Source organism: Scatophagus argus, chromosome 14 (assembly GCF_020382885.2).
Source record: "Scatophagus argus isolate fScaArg1 chromosome 14, fScaArg1.pri, whole genome shotgun sequence".
NCBI classification, from domain to species: domain Eukaryota; kingdom Metazoa; phylum Chordata; class Actinopteri; family Scatophagidae; genus Scatophagus; species Scatophagus argus.
This window is the reverse complement of record NC_058506.1, coordinates 1,058,289-1,084,134: the sequence shown is the minus strand read 5'-3', so window position 1 is coordinate 1,084,134 and position 25,846 is coordinate 1,058,289. Positions and strand designations below refer to the sequence as shown.

Here is a 25,846-nt window from a genome sequence, read left to right as displayed (position 1 = left end):
ACACAAATATTTATAAATTGATAAGATTCACCATTTTAGAACCAGTCACATCACATACTTACAAACCACTTATCTTTTGGTTTAAGAATATTTTACGTTGTTATGTGCTATTTACACTAGACCAGGGGTGCCTAAACCCTTTCCCTTGGAAGGCCAAAACTGAAACCTAATCATGGGCCAAAGGCCAAAAGCAAACACGTATGTATTGTATTGCATTATTAAGACGCAAAATGGTACTAAGGATCCTCTATTCCTTTTACTGGCCAACTTCCTACGCAACATGTCACTCTGTGTTTCTTTATGAAAATCATTTAATAATTAAGAATCCTCTTTAAGAAAGTATAAACAGTGATTTAGCTTGTATCGTTTTACATTTTCTTTCCTGTAAACATGGGCTAATCTTTAAGCATCTCCATGACAGACCATGCTTTAAAGAAGCCAAAAATTATGCTATGATATACAGTCAGTTTTTCTGATTTAAAAGTAACCACCATTATATCTAGAGTAATATCAAACCAGAAATTTGGGCATCATCCTTTTATAAAGCTGTTCACTTGCCCTCGTTGACACAACAGTGTGCAATTCTAAATTTTCTAAACTTAATGTACCATAAAATGCAACGAGCAGGCAAGCATCATGATGTCTGCAGTTGATTCATGTTGATCAAATACAGAATAATTTTGTTGATTTGTTATTTTTGTTAGCTGGTGCTATACTGTAACCATTATCTTTCAAGGACAATTTAATTTCTTAAGAGAAGCAATGCCTGACGCCATGTTGAGGGTGCCCTCATACCGAAATCCATCATTTTCTCTGTAAACCCATGGACTGGCAATGTTTTGGTCTACTAAGGCCACTGTGATAAGGAACTGGCGATTATTTAAGATCTATCTCTGGATATTTCAATGTGTAAAAAAATAAATTAGTCTAAAAATGTTTCTCGATTATGAGGAACTCACCATCTATCACAATCAAGTTACTAATTGACTGATCAACAAATGGGTAATCTGAAGCTATTCTGATATTTCTATATATATGTGTTTATTACGGCTGGGACTGCGTCAACACGTTAATATCATGTATGTGTTAACACGATAATTAATTAACGCCAATAATTACTTTATCACATAGTTGTTGTAATTATAACAATTATTTTCAAAGTCCGTTGCTCACTAGCTATCTAACCGTTGCTCACTAAAAAAACTGCGTTAATGCATGATAAAATAATAAATAATAATTAAGGCGTTGACTTGCCCGGCCCTAAAGGGTTAACATGTTAACATAGTCCCAGCCACATGTATATATACATATACACAAATATACATATATATATATATATATATAAATATATAAAACGTTCACAATCAGCTTCTGTGTTTTATATCACAAAAATATTTTCCAAAAAAATTCAGCTGTAGCTATGCTATAAAAACCTAAATATGCCTGTAGACAATTGCCCAGAAGATTAAGAAAAACACAACACCAAACAAAACAACAAATGTAAGCTAAACTTGGTGTATTAGGTTGGATTTCTGAGTAGTATCTGTAACACCTTGATCAACATGGTGTACCTACCTTTGAACAGACCAGCTAAGGCAGGTGGCTCAGATTGGAAGAGAGGAGTGGTGTTGTAAGGACTTGACCCACAGAAGGAGTCTGACACACAGCAACAACAACAAACAGGCAAAGAACCAGACGGAGAGAGAAGAGGGAGGAAGAGGGGAGATGATTATGAAAATACGATACCAAAAAAAAAAAAAGAGCAGCGAAAAAGCAGCAAGGAAGCCAAGCAACTGTGGGAATGGCTCTTTAAAGGAGGAAAAACAACCATAAGGATTCGCAGGGCAAAAGCAGAGGAAGCTGACACTCATCACATGGCTCCACGAAATACTGGGCAAAATTCAGGGAAGTACACAACAAGTGGCTAACCACAAAACAATGCAGGCTCACACACATTGGCCTGTAAGAAGCATGGAAGGTGGCATGTTTGGCAGGAAGCTCTGAAAATAATATCAAGCACCAAGGCTCCCCAGTTTTCCTCACGACAATTCATAAATCTTACTCAGCATTTCACTACTCTCAGCAATCTAGCAGCTAGATAACTGTCCACCTTAGTACCTGTGGTTAATGTCTCTACTTGTGCAGCAGTATCAAGATCAGAGGCCAAGGAAGAGCTTGAGTCAAAAAAGGGATTGTAATGATCTAGAAGAAAAGAAACACAAAAATGCTACTGATAAAGAAAGACATCAATGCAACAAAGACTGTGGTCTTTGAAATACAAACAGAAAGACAAAAACACATGTCAAAGATTAAACAGCCTAAGAGCTGAGAAGATAAACATTAGGAATAAATCCTGATTGTAAAAGTAAGCAAATATTTGGAGTGGGGCAGCATGCCAGATGCTTCATAGATGTGAGTGTGTCAAGAAACAATACGTTCTGACCAGTGACCCAAAAGGCAGGCATTTGCTCCATTTCTTTCCCTACTGCTGTGAAATACTCTTCAATGTATTCACTCCACACACAAATTACACTGTGAAAGAAAATCATCAGCTAGGATGAGGTTATGAGATATGTTACGACAGGAGATTACAGTAGTAGTAACATGTGTTGACATACAATGAAGACTAGACCGTAAAACAAAGAAGAAGATGCAGCAAAACAATCCCACCAAACATTTCATGGCTAGGTGTCCTAGAGGACAGGCTGCCAGCGTCCAAGGATGCCGTGGACGAGTGGACAGCATCAACAACAGGTAGTGTGAGGAAAGGGTTTGAGTTTGGAATGGATTCCTCCACATCTGCAGCAGAGGTGAAAGGATCTGAGTGGACAGGGAGGGAGAAAGGGAGGACAAGAGATAGAAATACAGAAATTGTGATGGAAGGAGGATGAGGAAAGTTAAAAAGAAAAGTCAGATTAGTGCATGCAAGATAATGTGTGGCTGAAAAATATAAGTGATGCGGGTTATTAGGATTTTAAGATACTGCTACAGGTCATTATCTTTGACTCTGTTGCACTACTGTTACTGGCCCAAATTTCAGGCCTGGGGACCAACTTTATTACACAGGTTAAAGGTCCTCATTATCAGACTGGTCAGAGTCCAGCATAGAAGCTGATATGTTCAGAATGTGTGTCAGTTCAGAGACACTGATTCACCACCCACATGGAGCTAAGTGAAACCAGTGCACACTAGGTAAGTGTTGCTGGAGACAGGAGCCTTGAAACTGATTTGTTGGAAGAATTACCACTGCAAGGTTCTGGACAGAGACCACAAACTCATTAGTTGGATATACCATTGCTATCACAAAGAAACGATTTGTGAACTGTACGTTTACAGAAGTACAAGTCAAATTAACTGGCATAGCGAGTTAGCTTTACAGTTAATGAGGCTAATTTCCAAGCAGGCTAAATACTAAAGTAAGTCTTTACAAACATTACAGCAGTACAATTAACAGACTTAACCTCAACTAGTGCATCATGACATTTACTGAGAGACTTGTGTGGTTGTGCTACGTGAACCTAAAAGCACTATTACTGAAATTTACATCTGCAGTGACTTCTAGATGTAGTTGATGACACAAGCATAAAAGTGGAAGTGGAATGAGTCGGACGCTGAAACAAACTTGTAATTGTAAAATAAATATGGACATAAGTAATCATATTATATATAAATATCTACATACATCTATAAATAGGTATATCATTTCTTTAAGATGGCGAGCTGTACCCCTAAGATATTATATTAAATATATAGAGTAACAGATAGAATAACCATACAGAACTTTCAAATAAATTTTCTATGAAGCTCCTCAATTCAGATTTGGACTTGTAACTTGGATCTTCATTCTTTCTTTAAGACAAGCCCTCCCCAATAAATAAATAACAAAAGCAATTTCATATGTATGAGCATGGACTATGTAGCCCAATCTAATTTCACTCTGTTCACTAATCTTAAATTATCGACACTGCTGTTATCTATGTAAACTATTATTTACATGCCTTTTGATATGAAACTCAAGTGAAAAGTACACATTATAAAAAGATAAGAGATAAGTCTGTAGCTGCAATCAAGGCACTATGTCATGTCAATATCATACAGAAAATACTGTTAAGTGTACTAGTTAAAAGGATAAAAGTTCTATCATGTACTTAGGGTACAATGATATGACACAGCAAGCAAAGTACTCTGCAGGCACTGAAATTTTCTTGAATTCAATGTATGACATTTTTCTGTATTTACAATTCAAACAAAATCTGTTAAAGGGCTCGAAAGTGTGACGTAGCAGAGTGGGAAAGCCGCAATGCATTGTGGGCTTTGCGGGCTACTGAAAAGTGTATTTATGCCGACTGCAAGCGTGATGCTCCTCTTGTGTTCTATTGTTTTGTTTTAACAAGTTAAAAACTGGTGCAAACGTGCTGGGTTGTTAACTGCCACAATCGTTCACATGATCGCTTCGGTAAAAATATCGATGGGGTGAAATTTTTCTCATTTCCAACGTGGAAGCAAAGCCAAGGAACTCGGATCTGTGAGCTAAGGACAGCTGTGAGACGACCACGATCACTTTCAACGCAATCACCCGACACATGTTGGTGTGTTCAGGGCATTTTCAGACTGGTGTCGGTGGTGGTTTTCTGAAAATAAAATGAATGTCTGCTAATCTTCCTCTGCTTATTTATATTTATCCTTAACATGTCATTGACATACAGCCACAGGTAGAATAGGGCTAACTAACTCTTAGTCTTTAATCTCTATCATAGCTATGCTGCTATAGGCGTATGCTGCCGGGGGACACAAACATGATCCACCAAGCAGTCCCTCCACCTCCACAACACCACCACCATCTCTACTAGCTATTGTAGTTCAGTAGCAATATATGAAACTTTATACCAACTACTTGAGCCATAAGAAGTCCTCTGTGAGACCATGCCATTTACACAAGCAATAATGTCTGAAAACGTCTTGTTTTAAAGTCTTTTCAGTTTATTATAAAAATTCTTGTGCAGTGCAGTGACACTGTTAAAGTTCCAGTAACAGTGCAAATAAGGTGCCAACAGCAAAAGACTGTGTGCAAACAGATAAATAACACTGCAAATGAGATAACAAAAGATAATATAACGTGCAAACCCAGATAAATATTACTGCATGTGCTCATATCAACTCCACCAATTTTACTAATTTTTTCAAGGTACCGAGCCTTTGGAACAGGGTTCAGCTTGTCTCGGTACGGTCCATTGCCTGTCTCTTTTGTATGGTCCATTTATCATGGTGTGTCTCTCTCTCGCAGCACCGTATCTAATACGAAGTGATGTAAACAATAAATTTTTGCCTGCAAAAATGGCGACCATGGCACACAATGCATTGCGAGATTACGTGCCCTTTCCAGCCCTATTTAAACTTGCTGATGTTAGGCAAAAGAATGGTTCAACAAAATAATCAAAATCTATCACATGACCTGAACATATAAATCTGGTAAATGATAACACACCTGCTGTCATTTGCATGACTGCAAGGGACATTGTGTTTGTAGAACCAGTAGGCTTAGTTGATGTTTAATAGAAAACATAAAACACCAGCTTCAGGTAAAAAAAAATATGTCCAACACCTCACACAAAAAGCTAATACATGTACATTGCTGAACTGGTTTTTAAATACAACCTCAATTCCAAAAAAACGTCTGGACTTTTTTACCTTTATTCAGCTGAATACAATACCTTAACAAGATATTAAATGTGACTAATTATTAAAACTTGTTTTCGGAAATATACACTCATTCTGAATACAGCACCTCCAACGTGTTTCAAGTTAGGACACATACATCACATTCCTGTACTGTACTTCTTTCAGCTTGTGAAAAAAAAAAAGACTTTGCAATCACTGCATTCGGTTTTTATTCAAGTTTTATACCGCCTCTGACCTTTGCTGGAATTCGGTTAACTATTAATAATACTTGTGTTTTGTATTCTCAGCTTGTCTTTAATTCCGTTCTTTTCTATTCATATATTTAACATTTAATTTCAATATTAATTCTGTAAACCCCTCCATGAACCACCACCTTATTGTGGTGGACCGTTTGAGGGCCCTAATAATCCTAGGAGCTGTCAGGAGCAGTTTGACCCTGGTAGAGTTTCCCAAGGTAAATTGGTCCTAGGTGAAGGGCCAGACAAAGTGTAGATCAGGAAGACCTTAATGAAAAAGAAGAACAAGGACAAGTGTACGCTGCCTGAAGAGTTACCGGAGTGCTGAACCCAGGCCAGGCCTCAGAAAGGGACCAGCTGGCGAGCACCTGGTGGCAGGGTCTTCACCTATGGAGCCTGACTGGGCTCAGCCCAAAGCAGGGACATCATTCTGTCCTCCAGTAGGCTCACCATAAACAGGGGTTATCAACGTTGTCCAGTGTTGTGTGGATCGGAATGCAGACAAAGGTGGGGACCTTGGTGGACCGATCCCCTGTTGCTGAAACTGGGTGGGTGTAGGCTTACTTACAGACCCCTGGCTCTCTGTCTGAATGTTGGAATTTACTCGGGTCAGGGAAGGGGTCCTGTTGATGCTTATGCACCAAATGGCAGTTCAGAGTACCCACCCTCTTTGTGACGGCTGTTGGAAGGTACCCCTACTGGAGACTCCAGTCAGTCAGTCTGAGTTTGTCCATAACTAATACCGTGTTTGAACATAAGGGTGTTCTCAAGCGCACTTGGCACCAGGACACCCTAAATTGTGGCAATGATTGACTTTATAGTCGCATCAGTGCATCTGCAGTGGTATGTTTTGGACACCCGAGGAGAGAGAGAAGCAGAGCTGTCAACTCAGAGTTGTCAGCGGCAGTGACTCGGTGGGTGGAGAGTTTTTTTGTGGAAAGAATTTCTAGAGGGTGTCAGGTGTAGAGAACGTAGGATTCCGCCTCTGCTTTTTCTTGAAGATGTAGTACTAAGTAGTACTATTAATGTTATAGTACTATTGGCTTCATCGAACAGAGACCTCCAGTTCAGTTCAGTGTGAAGTGGCTGGGATGAAGATCAGCACCTGTAAGTCTCACGCCATCTGTCCCAGCTAGAAAGAGTGGATTGCACACTCCAGATAGGAGAACTGATGCTCCAAGAGGAGGAGTTCAAGCATTTTGGGGTCAGTGGTTGGAGTGAGTCAGACACTGCATCAGTCCGTTGTGGCGAAGAGAGAGCTTAGCCGAAAGCTGAGCTCTCATTTTACTGGTCAATCAACATTCAAACACTTACCTATGGTCACGAGCTGTATACAGTGGATCAAAGAATAAAATTGGGGGTGAAACTTTCTGCCGCTGGGTGGCGGGGCTCAGCCTTAGAGACACGGTGAGGAGCTCAGACATCTGAAAGGGACTCAGAATAAACCAGCTGCACCCTTGCATCGAGAGGAGGCAGTTGAGGTGGCTTGGGTATCTGGTCAGGATGCCTTCTGGACATGTTTTGGACATATCCATCTGGGAGGAGACCTCAGGACAAACCCAGGACAGGATGGAGAGACTACATCTCCCGTCTGGTCTGGGAATGCCTTGGTATAAGATAGTGGAAGTGGCCGGGTAGAGAAGGATCTGGGCTTCTTTGTTGAGACTGCTGCCTCCGTAACCCAGACAAGCAGAAGAAGACGTAGACTGTAAACCTCAATCACTACTTTTACAAAGGTATGGAAATTCCTCAGACTGAAAGTGAGTACTGTGGGGAATGTTTGGGAGATGTGTAGGTGTGTTTGTAAACATGGTATGCGTGTGTACTGAAGAGTTACAGAGGACAGTGGAGCTCTCACCTCCCCATGTGTTGGTGTTGGAGACAGGCAGTGGCTGCTGGAAAGCTGGCTGTAGGTCCAGGAGGTCACTGGCTGCCTTGGAGTTGCTGGACAGAACAAGCAGGAAAACGAGGGCACGGAGGATAAATCAGTCACTTCTTGACAAAACATTAGGATCTGGGTAGAGTTCCAAAGTTGCTATTGGTAGAAAAAATATGACTGCTGCAGTTTTGTCCACAGCAATGCAAGTAAGCCTAAAAATTATTTCCAATTTCTGTGTACAAGTTCTGGCTTTAACATCGTTTGAATTGTTATGTTAATAGTTTACATTGCCCGTTGGCAAAGTACTGCACTTTATGTGCGTTTCTTGTGTTGCCTGAAGGTTTTTATAGAGGGATCAAAGTTTCATCTTATCTTAGATGATTTTGTTTTATTTGTCTTTTTAGTAATGTTGTTAACCATGTTGTTAACTGCTTTCCTGCCTGTACAACATCCATTGCACGTCTGCCCGTCCTGGGTGAGGGATCCCACCTCTGTTGCTCACCCTGAGGTTTCTTCCATTTTTTCTTGTTAAACATTTTTCTGGGAGTTTTTCCTTAGTCAATGTGAGGGTCGAAGGGCAGAGGATGTTGCTATGATGTTATGTAAAGCCCTTTGAGACAAACTGCTTGTAAAAATGGGCTATACAAATAAAGTTGTCTTGTCTTAGAGAACTAAGAATCTGTAAAACTATATTGAAATCTTTGTCTAACAACCATCTACTTTCAGTTCAGTAATAGATAGATAGATAGATAGATAGATAGATAGATAGATAGATGACTTTATTCATCTGCGAGTGGAAATTAGGTAATCCATCCAACTGCATTAATCAACATCCTGCAAACAGCCTTTTCAGGCAAAAAAAGCATCAACACATCAGTTGGCACAAAACGCAAAATGTATTTAAGGCAGCTTAAACAGTTTAAATTGGTCTTTACATTTTCTAATTATCATTTGTGCTGCTTAATAAATATAATGATCTCATCTCCCTTCAGCCAAATCCCAGCTCTGAAGATTTAATGAATCAAAGAATTGTAAAAAGTATCTTGTATATTCAAAATATATGTTCACCTGAATGTACGAACATAAGTATGTAGCGACACCTCCTTCAAGACATCTGGAGAAGCCATGAATGGTAGTCACTTTCAGATGAGTGACAGGGTGTAAGTCCTGTAGCCTCACCTGTTGGTGGAGCTTGGGGTGGAGAAGAGGTCAATGGAAGGGGCTGAGTTCATGGTGCCTCCTGCTGTGGAGACAGGGGAGGATTCTGTGGTAGCTGTACCTGGATTCTTCTGGAGCTCCTTCAGACGTTGCTCCTATACCAATTAGAAGGTAGGTTAGGTTAATTAGACCAAGAAACTACAAAAACAGTATTGCTGATTACTTGACATAATGAGTAGAAGGGACTCCTAATGACATAAATGACCTGACTTGATTAAACTTAAAAGGGTACTCAAGCCTACAGGCCTGAGGTGCATTAAACTGAATGTTATGTTGGTGTGTGAAGAAAATGTACTTTAAGCGCTTTTAGACGAGCCTGCTCTTCCTCCAGGGCTGCCTGTTTTTCCCTCTCGTCCACTTTGGTGAAAGATATGCCAGTGTTAGCCAGGGATGAGACTGCACTGGAGAGGGTACTAGCCCTAAATCAAGGGACAGACACATAACAGTGACTAACAAAAATCTTTTCAGAGATATTGAAAACATGTTTAAATCCCAGTGGCAGTTACACACATATACATTTATCACTGGACATATGCACATGCCAACACTCTGTATTCATTTCATAATTAGCATTTCTGGAAAAAGAAAGTCTAACACCATAAAGTTGCTGAAGCACACATGAGCCTCTACTCTGAGTCTGGATGGCAAGGAGTCAAATGGGAGATCAAATGAAGTAGACCTACCTGCTCGCTGCTGTTGAATCTTTCACTTTCTTTCCCTCCAAAGAGGCCAAGTGCTGTTCCAGGGCATCCAGTAGGCTACTGGGTGCCTAGCATGAACACACATTAAGTTTCAAAGACTGAGAAAAGTCTAATATAAGACATCCTCTGAAGAAGACACAAAAAACACTTAGGCATGCCAAATTATTGCCAAAAGCAAAAAGAGAGCTACCTTCAAATACAGAGATGAAGAGAGAAAAGGTTCAGATACTTACACAAACTGTGAACTGGAAATGGAGAGATAGAAGGAAGGGGAAAATACAGAAAATAAAGGTGGTAACAGTTAAGATATTAGGAAAACCTCCGGGAGAAAGCGGTCCAATTCTTGTTTACTTGCTTACAAACTTACAAAGCTTTACTAATTACATAATGGACAACAAAGCCTATGTATTTCATATCTAATGCACCACGTTGGCAGGTCCCTGATCTCTATAAGAGGGAAAGACCATATCCCACACAAAATCCTTGATTCACACCTTTATTTGCTGTAGGACGTGCAAGGTCAGGAGTGAGTGTGAGTTGGAAGCCGTTTGTAAGTGCTATAGGGGGCACATGCACTGTCTGCCTGACACAGCACTTCATGTTAAAACCTGTTAGGCCTGAAGCTGTAGGGGGTTAGCAGTCTATGAAAAGACAACACTAGCCAAATTTAGGAAGTTCATATTATGGAGGCCACTACATCTATTTGAACACACATAATACCCAATAATTAAATTGGGTCAACACAACTACATTGTGCTGCAGTATAATTCTTAACTGACATCGTACCAAGTTACCAAGAGTTTGTCTTGAGTCCTTGAAATGTGGCTCACTGTGTGCACCTAGTTGAGTTTCTGTTCACTACATTAACTAAAATATAAACAAAATAACCACACACTTCACCACTGTAATTAACTGCTTAATTAAGATGTTGAATTCTTCATACTCCAGTCAGTTCACCCAAATCTCAGAACTGCACCTGTATATTTTTATTTCTTAGAATGTGAGATGTTGGCCTCTTCAAGCTTGTACCCAACCACCAACCAGCACATTACTGTGCTGTTTCATGGCAAATACTTGGATGTTACACTGTATATTCTATCAATATCATATATATTATTACATATATAACTGAAGTTATATTTAATATTAATTCCCCCAGATTTGGCTGTTTTTCTCTTTTAAGTTAAGCAAAGCAAGCAAAGAGATGAGGGGTGAAGTAATTGCAAAGATGCAAAGTGGTCTTGCATCTGGGCTTACCTGGGACAGATCTGGGATGTCCCCTCGATCAATTCCCACTTGCTGCAGGAAGAGAACAAAGACCATCAGAATTCGGATAGGAAAAAATAGCCAACCCATCCACATAACCAAAGGCCCCTTTGTAATTACTAACTGCATGATCTGGGGGGTCTGACTTACCTCTGCAACTTTGAGGAACTCCGAGATTCTTGACATTCGTGTAAGGAATTTCTTGTAGATGTCAAGTCCCTCTTTGCATTGAACTTTCTTCATGTCAAAGTATTTCTCTGTTAACATAAAAAAGAATATATGTACAACAATTATACATATATTATATATATATATATTATGGGAAATATTTTGTGACAGCATGATATAAACTCTTTGAAATAATTCTTAACATTAATTAAACACCTACACAAACTGAAGAAATGTTATTGCTGAAGGCTGAATACAAAGTATTAAGTAACTGCAAGAATGTGTACAGTAATTCATTTTGTCTTTCATCCCATGGCCACTGTCCTTCATTATCTCTCCCCTTCGAGCACAGGGATAGCAAGGAAAAACCTATAGTCCTTAATGTGAATTTGCTATACTATGCCAACACAAAAGCTCATTTTTACCCAGGAGATTGATTATGCCCTCATTGTATGCTGCAAACAGTCGGATTGCATCTTTAAAGAGAAGCATGAAGGCTGCATTGATCACACCATTTGTCAGTTCATTGGCATTGACCTGGAAGAGAGGTGGAGGTGTTTAAAGTTTTAAGTTCATTGGAGAAAACCATCTTGAAAACCCACTGGGTTGAAATGAAAATGAAAAGTGCAAATAATATACAGAACAGACGTCAGCAATCAATTTAGATGTAAACCAGTGTAGCCAATACTGAGCACTCACATTGAAATCGAGTAACACATCCATCTGATTTTGGATGATAGGAATGGTCTTGAGGAGTTTCTCTGTGTTCATGGTTCTCATCACTCCATCAGACCTGTGTAAAGAAAAGAAATACAATGTTTTAACAAACCTCAAGTATATCTTTGAGCCTACCAACAGCAATGGTAATGGGCTTTCAAATATTGACTGTTCATTATTTGAGGATGCTACTGGACATGGCAAGATTTCCTTTATTGTCCCACAATGGGGAAATTCACATTGTTACAGCAGCAAAGTGGCATCTATAATAAGTGATAATAAGTGAAAGAACAGTATTATAATATAAAACACTATGTACAAGAGAAATCAACAAACAACACACAACAACTGATACCAACACAATAGCAGCAGTTGCACATGGGCTAATAGACCGCACATTGGATAGTGAATTACAGTATTTAGTGAATGAGTCCTTAAGTGTGCGTGTGTGGTCTACTGGAGGCAGTGCTGGTTGTTAAACAATCTGACAGCAGCAGAAAGGAAGGACCTACGATATCTCTTTCACACATTTGGTGTGAAGGAGTCTATCGCTGAAGGAGCTGCTCAGTGCACTGATGGTGTCCTGCATTGGGTGGGAGAGATTGTCCATCAATGATGTTAGCTTTAGCAATCATCCTCCTCTCTCCCACCACCTGCACTGAGGCGAGGGGGCAACCCAGGACAGAGCTGGCCTTCCTGATCAGTTTATCGAGTCCATTCCTGTCAGTGGTTGACCACTCCAAAGTAAATGGCTGATGCCACAACAGTGTCAAAGAGTTTCCTCAGCACATAGAGTCTGCTCTGGCCTTTCTTGTAAAGTGCGTGTTATGAGTCCACTCATAGTTTATTGTTCAGGTGAACACCCAGGTACTTGTAAGAGTCCACACTCTCTACCAGAAATCCACCACTAGCTGCTTGGTTTTCCCTGCATTGAACTGGAGGCGGTTCCACTGACACTCGTCCACAAAGTCCTTGATCAGTTGTCTGTATTCCCTGTCATCATCATCAGTGATGAGGCCAACAACGGCAGAGTTGCAGATTGTCACCTGCAGAGCTGAGAGCTTCTGCAGGTGACAATGTGCAGAACTGTGCCTGAATTCTGAAGTGTACAGGGTGAACAGAAAAGGAGCCAAGACTGTTCTCTGTGGAGCCCCTGTGCTGCAAGATTCAAAGATGAAAGACGACGGCATCATCCACCCCGATTCCAGGCTGATAGGCGAACTGCAGTGGGTCCAAGGATGGTCCCACCAGAGGGCGGAGATGGACAAGGACCAGCCATTCCAGTGTCTTCATCAGGTGCAATGTCAGCGCCACTGGCCTGTAGCTGTTGAGGTCCTTTGGGTGTGGCATCTTTGGCACCAGCACCACACAGGATGTTTTCCGTAGTTGTGGAACTCTCCCCAGCTTCAGGCTCAGGTTGAAGACGTGCTCCACAATCCCACAGAATTGGTCTGCGCAGGACTTGAGGAGCCTGGAACTGATGCCATCTGGACCTCTCTTCCTGAGCTCTTTCCTCACCTGCTTAGTAGAGAAGGGCAGATTGGGGCTTGAGGGCAGGGTGTTTGGGAGTGTGAGAGGAGGTGAGAGCATCAGTGAGGGGGATAGAGATGGAGGGCTGTGGAGGCGGAGGCAGTGGTGGCTGGCTGCAATCTGGGTGCTGAGTGTTGTGCTGTGTGAGTGGGGGTGGGGCTGATGTAGTGGGGAAATACAGGGTGTGTCAACAAGGAGGGCTGCAGCAGGGATGACTGGGCTGGGGGAGGGTTAGGTGTCTGATCAAACCTGTTGAAGAATAGGTTCAGATCGTTCACTTCTGGTCCCCCACAGCCTGGGAGTCCGGTTCTTTGAATCCTGAGATGGACTTCAGGCCTCTAGAGACTCTGCTGATGTTGTTCTGCTTTAGCTGATCCTCCATTTTTTCCCTGAATCAGTTTTTCTCCTCTCTGATCTTCCACCTCAGCTCCTTCTGCACAGTCTTCAGCCTCTTCTTGTTTACAGACGTAAAGACCATCTTTTTCTCCTTAAGAAAGGCCTTTATGTCCGGACTGATCCGAGGTGTTTTTGTAGGAGTAACACCGTACAGTCCTTCCTAGTGAGTACAGTGTTCTCCACACAGAAGTTGATACAGTCCGTCACGCAGTGAGTGAAACTGTCATGTCCTCCCCATGAGGATCACAGAGTTCCTCCCACACAGTTGATTCAAAACAGTTCCTCAGAGCCTCTTCAATGTCCTCAGACCATCTTTTCACTGTGCGGGTCACAGCTGGTTGCCTGAGCACGAGGGGTTCATACACAGGCAGGAGATTGTGGTCTGATAAAAACTCTCAAATATGGGCACCTCAGGGAAAGCACAAGCATGGTTCAAATCTTACCTCTCCAGGCACTCCTGCGGCTGCGTCAAAATTTCACACCCCACTTGCAATCCCGCCATGTGCAGTCAAACCTTTACAAATGATCCAGAATGTGACAGCGCGTCTAGTTTTTAATGAACCCAAACAGGTTCATGTCACTCCATTACTCATCCAACTACACTGGTTACCCATGGTAGCCAGAATCAAATTCAAGTCACTACAGAGTAACTTCGGGGTCTGCACCCAGCTACCTGAGCACTTCATTCAGGCTTACAACCCTTCTCATCCCTAAGCCTCTAACAGTCCTTTACTCTTTCATGTTCCCCTTGCTCTCCAATCTTGTTCTTCTACTTAAGCACTTCTGATTATGCTTAAGCTCTTGTTGCTTTAGTCTAATTCTATTGTACTGAAACTTGTTGCTACTCACTCTGTAAGGTGCTTTGGATAAAAGCGTCTGCTAAATGAAGTGTAATGTAATGTAAAGTTACGAGGGTCTCCATGGATTGGACTTGTTTTTCCAGCACATCTCGACAGCTCGATTGGATTGAGATTTATGAACATTCTTGAACCATTTTTGCAGTGTGGCAAGGTGTATTATTCTGCTGAAAGAGGGAATACTGTTGCTGTGAGGGAATGTACTTGGTCAACAACAACATTTAGGTAGGCAGTATATGTCAAAGTAACATCCACATGAATGGCAGGACCAAAGGTTTCCCAGCAGAACGTTACCCAAAGCATCACACTGCCTCTGCCAGCTTGCCATCTTCCCATTGTGCATCCAGACCAGGCCATGGTCCAGTTTTGATGCTCATGTGCCTATTGTAGGTCCTTTTAGCAGTGGACAAGGGTCGGGCATGGGCACCCTGACCAGTCCGTGGCTATGCAGCCCAACATGCAACAAACTGTGATGCATTGTATGAACTTTAATGTAATTAACTTCAGCATTTTGATGAAAAGGGCAAAAGGGCAATTTTGATCAGACAACACAGGCCAGCCTATGTGTCCCACGTGCATCAATGGGCCTGGGCCACCCATGACCCTGTTGTCAGTTCACCAGTTTCCTTTCTTTGCCCATAGGTAGTGGTGCAACAGAACATAGCTGATCTGTGATGAGATAGAGAAGACAGATTCATGCCATGTTTTACTTTGAAGCAGAAGACTCTCACCACAGTAGCTCCAGTCTTTGCTTGTCAAGGACAGTAGCATTCACTGTTGACAGGATTTTACTTGTGATGTTTAACCAATGGGCAGCACGGTGGTGCAGTGGTTAGCACTGTTGCCTCATAGCAAGAGGGTTCCAGGTTCGAATCCCGGTCTGGACCTTTCTATGTAGAGTTTGCATGTTCTTCCTGTGCCTGCATGGGTTTTCTCCGGGTACTTCGGCTTCCTCCCACAATACCAAAAACATGCACATTAGGTTAATTGGCTACTCTAAATTGCCCCTAGGTGAGAGTGTGAGAGTGTGTGGTTGTTTGTCTTTGTGTGTTGGCCCTGCGATTGACTGGCGACCAGTCCAGGGAGAACCCCACCTCTCGCCCGTAGTCAGCTGGGATAGGCTCCAGCTCCCCCGCGACCCTGACGGATAAGCGGTATAGAAAATGGATGGATGGATGTTTAACCAATCAGATCGCCATGAGTAGGATGACCTCGGACCTTCAATTCATGATTTAAAACCAGTATGAACTGAACAAGTTTTGTGGCCCATATTCACAATGTCATGTTTGACACTGCAATGTCTGCGTGTACAACAGTCCCACAGGACTAAAACCTAAATGCAGAACAATCAAGTCAAAATAACCCTACTGACCCTAGGTAGCAAAAACAGGAAAAAGTTAAATGCTGCATATATCTGGTGAGCTTATCCAGCTTTCACCAAAACCGTCACAATATACTTTACAGAAAATGGTATTAGAAAACATTATTACAATATTATTTGTCAATAAAAGCCAGTGCTGTCTGTCACAGGGCTAAGAGATACACTTTCCTCAAGCGTCAAACAAGATCAAGTTCCTGGAACAAGGACATTGGGATTTGCGGCTCCAGTACAAGTTCACACTAAACACCACACTCAACTACATTTAAGGTAAAGGCCTCATTTAGACCAAATCAAGTGTTGCAACAATTACTGCAGGGTTGTGTGGTAATGCGTAAGACACACCTGGAGATTATCATCATTTTGTCAATGAACTTGATTTCCAGCTGTCCAGCTGCAACAAAATTGCCCAGTATTTCACATGCTGGTGCAGTCTTGTGGCAGCATAATGTTGGCTCCAAGCAACACAATAGATAACACAAAAGAATAACATGACATTGGCACCAACAACAGAAAAAGCAACTCATAAACACCGTGAATAACAATACTGTTGATCAGTTGGTCTGACCGCCGGGATTATGTGGTTGGGCACCACAGTGTGACGTTGGGCTGTGTTGAATCTGTTCACCACAGGGTTGCTGCATTTTTTTCCAAGGACAACCCCCCCCCCCCCCTCAAAAAAAACAAAAAAACAAAAAAGAAAAAGAAAACACACAGCCACCACCACTGCAGTGTAATCGCACTAGCCACACTCAAAATCAATGCGAAGATTGGTGTAGTCATCACAACACATGATTTGGTCTGAATGAGGCATAAGAAATGAAAGTAAAAGCGTCTCACCCTCTCTTCACTTTAGTGAAGTCAAAGGCTACTTGTCTGTAGGACACAGCCTTCTCATTCAGGTAACGGCTATACCTTCTAATGAACGTTGACATATCGTAACCTACATTACAAAAAAAGAAGCGAGAGCAAGGATAAATGTTATGGCAGATAAATATTGGCTGAGTATTGAAAGGTTTATTGCTGCATGATATGTCGTGCTGGATGTATACCTTGTAGTCCACTTTTGTCCAAAAAATTGCTGAGGTTGAACAGCGTATTCCTTGAAGCCAGATACTGTATAAATCTCTGCAAGAAAAACAATGTATGAGGAACTCTTTATGCTTGTACAAGAGGCATTTACCACAATGGGGCTTTTGAACCAGCTCACTGTTGTGTAATAAACTGCTTTACTTGTGTACTACAGTAAGATGATAATAAGCTATTACATACACACATCAAGATACCGTTGTCACTGTACAGGGGTGAAACCTCTATCGAATTCCTTCATGATATATTCATCCAATTAAACAAAGGTGAAGAGGAATTAATAGTCCTAACCTCGTTGCCGTAGACCATCAGATGGTGTGTGGTGGTGAGGGACTTGAAGACAACCACCCAGCTGGTATTGGTGGTCCTCTCAAACAGTGTATCAGCCAGCTGAGGGATGTTCACATTCATCTCATTTGTGCACTGAATCAAGTCTGATAGAGGGGAAAGAGAGAAACAAAAGGGAAGAATTACAACTGCTACACATTTCAGAGAAATCACACAGGTTTGCTATTCAGCGAAAGCAGAAATGTACTTTATAAATTTTGTGTTCCTTTTCCTAACATCATGCTGAGTACAACCAAAAAAACACTGGAGGGCTAGAATGCTGGTGAGTCAGTTCAGGTAAACAGAGACTTTCAGTACAAACAGTTGGTACAAGGTACAAAAACATCTGACAAAATATTTCAAACAAATGGACTTTAATCAGGACCCCTGATCTGTTTCTTGTGACTTAAAAATATTACAAATTCAGAAAATATGAGATGTTATGTTACTATTCATTCATTTGATTTGTGAACTGACAAGACCAGAAGATAAATCCTTAATATGGCTGCCATGGCAGTGTGCCACAGCCATCTAGCCTGAAGTGAGAGCAAATGCCTCCTCATTCCTATTTCCATGAAGGCCATGGGACTGATCAATGACACCACACAGCATCAGGACGCCTGCATCTATCTCTCTCTCTCTCACTCACACACACACACACACACACACACACACACACACACACACACACACACACACAGTGTTTGACTTTACAACATATATTTGATAGCAGGAGTGTAAATATGTGAAAGATAAAAATGTACTCAAAAACCTAATGGCCCTTTCTTCAATGCCAAGTATCTACTATGTGGATGCCCAGTAGTTTAATATATCTGAAATTCCAGATAGGCATTATATGTTGAGGTGCCAAAGGATTGGCTTAATTTGCAATCTTATAGAAAATGATGTGATAAACTAACTGCTGAGAATGATCACAGTTATCCCATATTCATATCAATCAGATGCCAAAAGCTTTGGCATACAGTGTGAATAAATATTTAAGTGAATTTTACATTTGAGAAGAGATTAATGATCCTCTCCAGACCCTTCTGATTCCTCAAGATGTGAAAGTAAGAGCAACACTGACATGTTCCATTGTTATAGCCCCACTGCACTTCTCAGTTGTTTTATTGACAATGACAGATTAAAACTAAATTGAAAACACTCAGGTTCAAATAACAAAGGATAATAAAATTGACTATGTATAATGGTAAGCTTTTTACATAATATACTGTACATAATAACTGACAAAAGCTTTTCTTACTGTCTCACTCTGGAGAACCACACCAACGAAATAGTCGCACTATTTTGTTTAGGTTACGAGTTAACACTAACTGTCGTGTAGGAGGAAACTATGTTACCCAATGAGGCCTATCTACAAGGGTGTTCAATGAATCCTCCACAGTGTTTGCTGAAAGCCACACAAAAGGCTTTCTGCTCTGTATATACACAATAGGTCACCCAGATGACAAAAAAGCCTTTTCAGATGCATCTGCATCTGAAATAGCTGTGGGGAGTACAAACTCAAACCAACTTTGTCCACTGATGTTCCTAAAGTTTGTTTTGTATAAGGAAAAACAGCATACAGCTAGTGTTCATCAGATAGTCAAGTTCTAATATTGGCCACTGGACTCATCACACATAAATAAAACAAAGAGACAGCTGAAAATGAAAAAGTCTTAAGTATAGGCCAGAGTTTTTGTTGTATGAATGTGCACTGCCTATCTATTGTATCACCATTCTTAAAAAATATCTCAATGTCTCAAAATACACACGTTTCATGTCTGTCAGGACATAATACTATGAATTTATAATATTAAATGTGTATTAAGTTAAAAAACATGATGAAAATAATAACAATAATAGTGTTAATGGTGAGCGCTCAATCCCACCCCCACCCAATGCCAGCTGGGACAAACTCCGGCAGAATAAGTAGTGATAGATAACGGATGGATAACAATAATAATCACAAGAATAATAATAATAATAATATTAATAATAATAATGATATGTATACTGTGATGCCATGACAAAAATACATCTGTGGTGGGTTTTTCTGTGTAGTTTCGTATTGCGCTTCTTGTGTGAGGAGAGAGCTGCTGACATCAACTGATAATATAGTCGGGTGGTGGAAGGAATACTTTGAGGATCTCCTTATTCCTACCGACCATCCAGAGAGAGCTTGGTTTGCATTGCTGGCAACAAGTCCAACTCATTTCCAGTCAGGGTTGGACCACATCAGGGTTGCCCTTTGTCACTGGTTCTGGTCATAATCTTTATGGAAAGAATTTCTGGGTGCAGCCAAGTGGCACAGGGTGTCAGGTTTGGTGACCTTAGGACTCCATCTCTGCTTTTTGCAGATGATGTAGTCCTATTGGTGTCATCGAGCAATGACCTCCAGCTCGCACCGCACGGACATGCAACTGAGTGTAAAGCAGCTAGGATGAAGATCAGCATCTCTAAATCTGAATCCATGGTTCTCGGCCAGAAAAGGGTGGATAACCCACTCCAGGTTGAAGGAAAGTTGCTGCCCCAAGTGGAGGAGTTTAAGTATCTCGGGGTCTTGTGAGGTGAGGGTACAATGGAGCCGGAGATTAACAGGCAAATTAGAGTAGCGCCTATGATGTGGATGTGGATGCTGTATGAATCTGTGGTGGTGACGAGAGAGTTGAGCCAAAAGGCCAAGGTCTCGATTTAACAGTCAATCAGTGTTCCAACTCTCACCTATGGTCATGAGCTGTGGAAAGTGACCAAAAGAAAAAGACTGCAGATACAAGCGGCCAGAATGAGTTTGGGTGGCCGGGCTGACCTTTAGAGATAAGGTGAGGATCTCAGACATCTGGGAGGGGCTCAGAATAGATCTGCCACTCCTTCGCATTGAGAAAAGCCAGCTGAGATGGTTCTGGCAACTGGCAAGGATGCCTGCTGGACGTTTCTCGGGGGAGTTGTTTTGGACATGTCCATCCAGGAGGAGACCCCGAGGCAGACCCAGGACACAATGGAAGGACTGTATTTTTTGTCTGGCCTGAGAACGCCTTCGTATCCCCCCAGACAAACTGCTGGAAGGGGCCAGGGAGAGGACAGACCTCTCTGCTGAGGCTGCTGCTCTCGCAACCCGAACAGGGAGGGAGACGAAATGAGATTGTTTATTAGTGTTTATTATTATTGATTGTTTATTTTTTTTGTTTTTACAAAATGCAAAGTGAGTGAGCAAAAGAAAAATCTAAATCAAATCAGTATATGGTGTTAATACCCTTCGCCATCAAACCAGCATCAATTCTTATAATTTTGTAGGATTATAGTCAGGTGTGTGATCAACCAATTATACCCAACAGGTGCTTATGATCATCACTTTCACATGTAGGTTGAAACACAGTCATTAACTGAAACAGCTGTGTAGGAAGCTTAAGACTGGGTGAGGAACAGGCAAACTCTGCTACCAAGGTGATATTGTGGAAGACAGTTTCATGTCACAAGTCATACGCCATGGCAAGACTGAGCACACCAACAAGACACAAGGTAGCTAGACTGCATCACAAGATCTCTCCCAGGGAAAGATTTCAAAGCAGACTGGGGTTTCAAGATGCTGTTCATGCTCTTTTGAAGAAGCACAAAGAAACGGGCAACACTGAGGATCATAGATGCAGTGGTCAGCCAAGGAAACTTAGTGCAGTAGACGAAAAACACATCAAGCTTATTTTCCTTCGAAATCAAAAGATGTCCAGCAGTGTGATCAGCTCAGAACTGGCAGAAACCACTGGGAGACACAGAGAAGTCTGGCCAAAAGTGGTCTTCATGGAAGAGTTGCATCTAAAAAATCATACCTCTGACATGGAAACAAGGCGAAGCGAATCAACTATGCATGAACAAATAGGAACTGGGGTGCAGAAAAATGGCAGCAAGTGCTCTGGACTGATGAGTCAAAATCTGAAATATCTGGCTGCAGCAGAGGGCTGAAGGGCTGGAGAGCAGTAAAATAATGAGCAGGTCTGCAAATTCTGCAGGCAACAGTGAAGCATGGTGGAGGTTCCTTGCAAGTTAGGAACTGCATTTCTGCAAAAGGAGTTAGAGATTTGGTCAGGATTAATGGTGTCCTCAATGCAGAGAAATACGGGCAGATACTTATCCATCATGCAATGCCATCAGGGAGGCATATGATTGGCACCAAATTTATTTAATAACTAACTCCACTTGCATTCGATTGAATTTCCTTGAGATAACCATGACCTGGATGAATGAGAATATTCACAGGCTTACCAAATTTATTCTTAACCTGAAACGCACAGTCAATGCCATTAAGAACTATTTTTAGCGTAAAGAAGAAGAACAAGTCCTGGAAGTGATGGTATGGCCCCCACAGAGACCTGATCTCAACGTCAACAAGTCTGTCTGGGATTACATGAAGAGACAGAAGGGTTTGAGAAAGTCTACATTAACAGAAGATCTGTGGTTAGTTCTCGAAGATGTTTGGAACAACCTACCAGCCAGAGTTCCTTCAAAAACCTAGAAGTGTACCTAAAAGAACTGATGGTGTTTTGAAGGCAAAGGGTGATCACACCAAATATTGATCTGATTTTAGATTTTTCTTCTGTTTATTCACTGCATTTTGTTAACTGATGAAAATAAACTATTAACACAGTAGTAGTAGTAGTTTTTACACACGTGCCTAAAAATTTTGCACAGTACTGTACACACACATAGATAGATAGAGATAGATAGACACAATCAGTCATTAAGAAGCCTCTAGTAACATGAACAGTACAATACTCGATGTAATGTATTTGTACAAGGCTCAGACTAGGGCTGACATCTTTCCTAAAATCTTAAAGTGGTGAATTCATAACTCCAGTTCATCAGATATCTGCTGATTGAAAGCAATGTGTATGGCATTGCATGATTTCAAATTTGCTGAACAAGTTCAACAAGAGTCAGCTCCCCAAAGGCAAAGCTCCACTTTGCATCAGTGGTTGTAGTGTTGAGACCAGTGGCTTCTCTCATCTGTCCATGTCTCTCATAACTGTCTCTGCTAAATGTCACTGACTAGGTTGAACTACCTTGTGGTATTCTGATATGTCAAAGTAACTATTGCTCCTCTGCATTTGTGAAATGGCCACTGTGTGGAATTTATTCAAAACCTACAGATTGCCCTAAAATCTACTCTTATGGAAACAGACCTGAAATTCTTGAAAGCCTTAGCAAAATACACAGCTCCTGGCAAATATTACATTTTAAGTCTGCTGTCAGCAAAATTCTTGAGAGTTTGCCGAATAAGACAAAAGGACATATTTCCTTGGTGTAGTTTTATATTCCGGTTTGGCCACTATAATCACACATTAAAATGTGATTACTAAATATATTGTAACAAGAAGCTTATAGAACCCATACACAATCTGTGGGTTGGAATGGCCTACATACATTCCATCTGGCCAGCATGCTCAGTTTAGTTGAACATTAGGGCTGCTGGCAGGTCTCACCACAACAGATCTGTGGATGGACCATTTGCAGAACAGCATTTGAGCAGATATCACACTTGGTCAACTTTTTGTAACCCAGATTTAAGCTGCAGCTCTCCCTTTCTCTCTTTTATGTGAATTAACATGGGTCTATTATTAATCGCACATTAATAAATCTTGGTGATCATTTTGACCTCTGCCAACATATTAGAGGGTCTAAAAAATATGACAAAAAAACAGAGTTGTAGGGTGCAGGATTCTCCCCTTCTGGGAGGATTTGTGACCATAAGAGTACTTCCAAAAGGAGGAGAAGATTTTAGTTCAGCTTAGCCCAGACTCAGAAGGGAAGTGATGAGTACATTCTTTTAAAAAAAACAACATAGGAGGTTATGTTCTACAGTGCACTGGATTCTTTGTAATCACAGTAAACTTGACGAGTGCACTGCAGTTCTCTACCAGAAAAGGAAATCTGAACAGGAACGATTCGAAAACACCTGTGACGTAAAATGTCAACGTCAAAGTTGAAAAAGCAAAAATCTGCCAAGAATCAAGGCTGCATGCTGGCAAGTATCAGGCAATATACCGGTACTAAGTATCATGATTCAGGGGTTGCATTTGAAATACTGTGAAACTATAAGCAAAGTGATAGCAAGAATACCACAAAAGAAAATATCTCAATACACAAGACCCCAAGTATCATCATCTGTAGTCAACAGCTGCAGTCAAAAACAGACTTTATTTAAATAACAAATTATAAATATTAAAAGTTCTCAACCACTCAATTTTAACAACCTCAATGAATCTTTAAAATCTGAAACATTTGAATAGCTTTAACAACGACTTCCCTCTCTTTCTAGAGCACACCATGTAAAATTACTTTTCTATGACTCACTTATTTCTATGGCTGTTATCTCTCATTTCATTTTTGTACAGATTTGATTGGCCAGAGTGCATCAGGTCTGTGGGTTTCCTTGGCCTCTAAACCTGTGAAATTTATGTCTGTGAAGCCATTCACATCACTGTCCCTCTGCTCCATGCTGATTTCAGCAGTCTCCATGTTTACTTTCATACAACCACAAGCTATGTGTGATGTCTTTGTTATTGTTCTTTTGCGGGTCAGTTCAGAGCCAACAAATTGAACACTAAGGTTTCCGATGTAAATGTATCATTCTCGTAGCACAGCAGAAACTGAAACAGCTGTTTAATCACTTGAGGCCACCTAAGACTGGTTAAATAGAGTGAGGAGTCAGCGCTCAATGGCAAAACAAACCAAACACTTGGCCCTTAGCCCCCCGGTACCCCACATTGGGAAAATGCTTCTTTCTTCCAGCTGTAGTTCAACTTTGCCTCACTGAATATGACAAGGTGTAATGATTTGACTTAGTTCTTTGGGCAGAGGACCAGAGTAAGGGGGCTCCAATTAATTGGCCACCGACTGCCGATACTAGTTCGGAATAATTTGATCGTGGTCTCTATGAAGGCCAATGAGAAGAACCAATCACATAAACACACAAGACAATTTCCTTGAGCACTAAAATGGCATTGCAGAACCTATCATTCCTGACAGGATTCCTTAGCCAACCAAGCTACGAAAAATGTGGGACCAATAGAATATCATTTTGCAAAGGGCAAACTGAACCCAACTCATGGCACCACGTGGGAAGCATGTCTTCTCATGCTGCTACTGTAGTTCAAATGGCTAGCAGCTGGTTCTTCAATGTAATACATACAGAAAATGCTACTTTAACCACAAGGACAGGGCAAATCCATCCTGAAATCTGCAGGAGGAAAGTTAGTCCACCATCAGTCGTAGCAGAGTCCAGTGATGTATTTGGCTAAGGGAGATACCAGCTTACACGGAAGCTAAAGATACAGCATGAGAGAGGGTAACTGCAGATTAAAAAAAACTGCACAAAGATGATTTATTTATATCTTGTTAAAATGAAGTACTGATGAATTAACAAGACAATTAAGCTAGTCTTACAGAGCTTGTGAAACCTTGCTAACTTGCTGCATACAGAACTCTGAAGGGTGCTTTTAGAATATCGGAAGGTCGCTGGTTCGATTCCCCCACTGGACGGGCAGGTAAAATTTCAGTGTGGTGGAGTGATAATGTCCCCCACCCCCCTAGTTTTGCATGTTATTGGACAAACTATTATTATTATTATTATTGTTGTTTATTATTATTTTATTTATTATTATTTTTATTTTTTTATTTTTAGCATAGCATACCTTGACTGAACTGAACCTTGACCAGCTCAAGGCTGATTTAAATTCAACAATATTTTAATGAGATATAGTTACTCAAAATGTGTTCTTCCAAATGGTTGAGCAGACAGTCAAAGGGTTAATATGATATGATGACTTATTCCTACAACAGTTCTATACTATAAGCCAGAAGATTATCATTAGCATACTATTTCAATTCAATTCAATTCAGTTTATTTATATAGCGCCAATTCACAACAAAACTTATCTCATGACACTTTTCAGCGGTTAGGGTGTCGGACCCGTAACCGGTGGATCGCTGGTTCGATTCCCCGTCCCGGTGTCCATGGCTGAGGTACCCTTGAGCAAGGTACCTAGCCCCCACTGCTCCCCGGGCGCTGCACGCGGTCGCCCACTGCCCCGGGTTTGCTGTGTGTGTGCACGTCACTTGGGTGGGTTAAATGCAGAGAACAAATTTCGTTGGAGTGAGTTCCCTCCAATGACAAGATATGTCACTTTCCTTCCTTTCCTTCCTTTGATAAATGACATGTCAAAGAAAATATGTAATGACACATAATGATCACTAGGGGAAAATACGCTAGGAAATGAATGAAAATGAATGAATGAAAAAACAGAACTATTTTACAGCTTCAGGATGTACTTTGTAAAACTGAATTTTTGATCATTTGATTTTCTTGTGCTCTTGATCTCCAGTGGCATTACAAAACAGCAGACGTTCCAATT

At 41.1% G+C, this 25,846-nt stretch overlaps 1 protein-coding gene across 16 annotated transcripts in view; it reads right to left on the bottom strand.

Moving 5' to 3' along the window:
- Nucleotides 1–25,846, bottom strand: part of picalma (phosphatidylinositol binding clathrin assembly protein a) — a 43,307-nt gene that overhangs the window by 10,725 nt on the left and 6,736 nt on the right. For 4 of the 16 annotated variants that reach the window (XM_046409843.1, XM_046409844.1, XM_046409845.1 and 1 more), the window contains exons 3-16: nucleotides 17,406–17,548; nucleotides 17,078–17,153; nucleotides 16,866–16,968; nucleotides 11,847–11,940; nucleotides 11,573–11,684; nucleotides 11,130–11,236; nucleotides 10,971–11,012; nucleotides 9,696–9,781; nucleotides 9,308–9,431; nucleotides 8,974–9,107; nucleotides 7,774–7,859; nucleotides 2,671–2,820; nucleotides 2,119–2,202; nucleotides 1,576–1,656 (exon numbers count right to left, since the gene is read on the bottom strand). In XM_046409843.1, the coding sequence (XP_046265799.1) occupies nucleotides 1,576–1,656; nucleotides 2,119–2,202; nucleotides 2,671–2,820; nucleotides 7,774–7,859; nucleotides 8,974–9,107; nucleotides 9,308–9,431; nucleotides 9,696–9,781; nucleotides 10,971–11,012; nucleotides 11,130–11,236; nucleotides 11,573–11,684; nucleotides 11,847–11,940; nucleotides 16,866–16,968; nucleotides 17,078–17,153; nucleotides 17,406–17,548 (1,422 nt within the window). Of the gene's footprint in view, nucleotides 1–1,575; nucleotides 1,657–2,118; nucleotides 2,203–2,670; nucleotides 2,821–6,235; nucleotides 7,584–7,773; nucleotides 7,860–8,973; nucleotides 9,108–9,307; nucleotides 9,432–9,695; nucleotides 9,782–10,970; nucleotides 11,013–11,129; nucleotides 11,237–11,572; nucleotides 11,685–11,846; nucleotides 11,941–16,865; nucleotides 16,969–17,077; nucleotides 17,154–17,405; nucleotides 17,549–25,846 lie in introns of those variants that run through there. The other 12 variants (XM_046409854.1, XM_046409856.1, XM_046409857.1 and 9 more) reach the window with 6 other exon arrangements.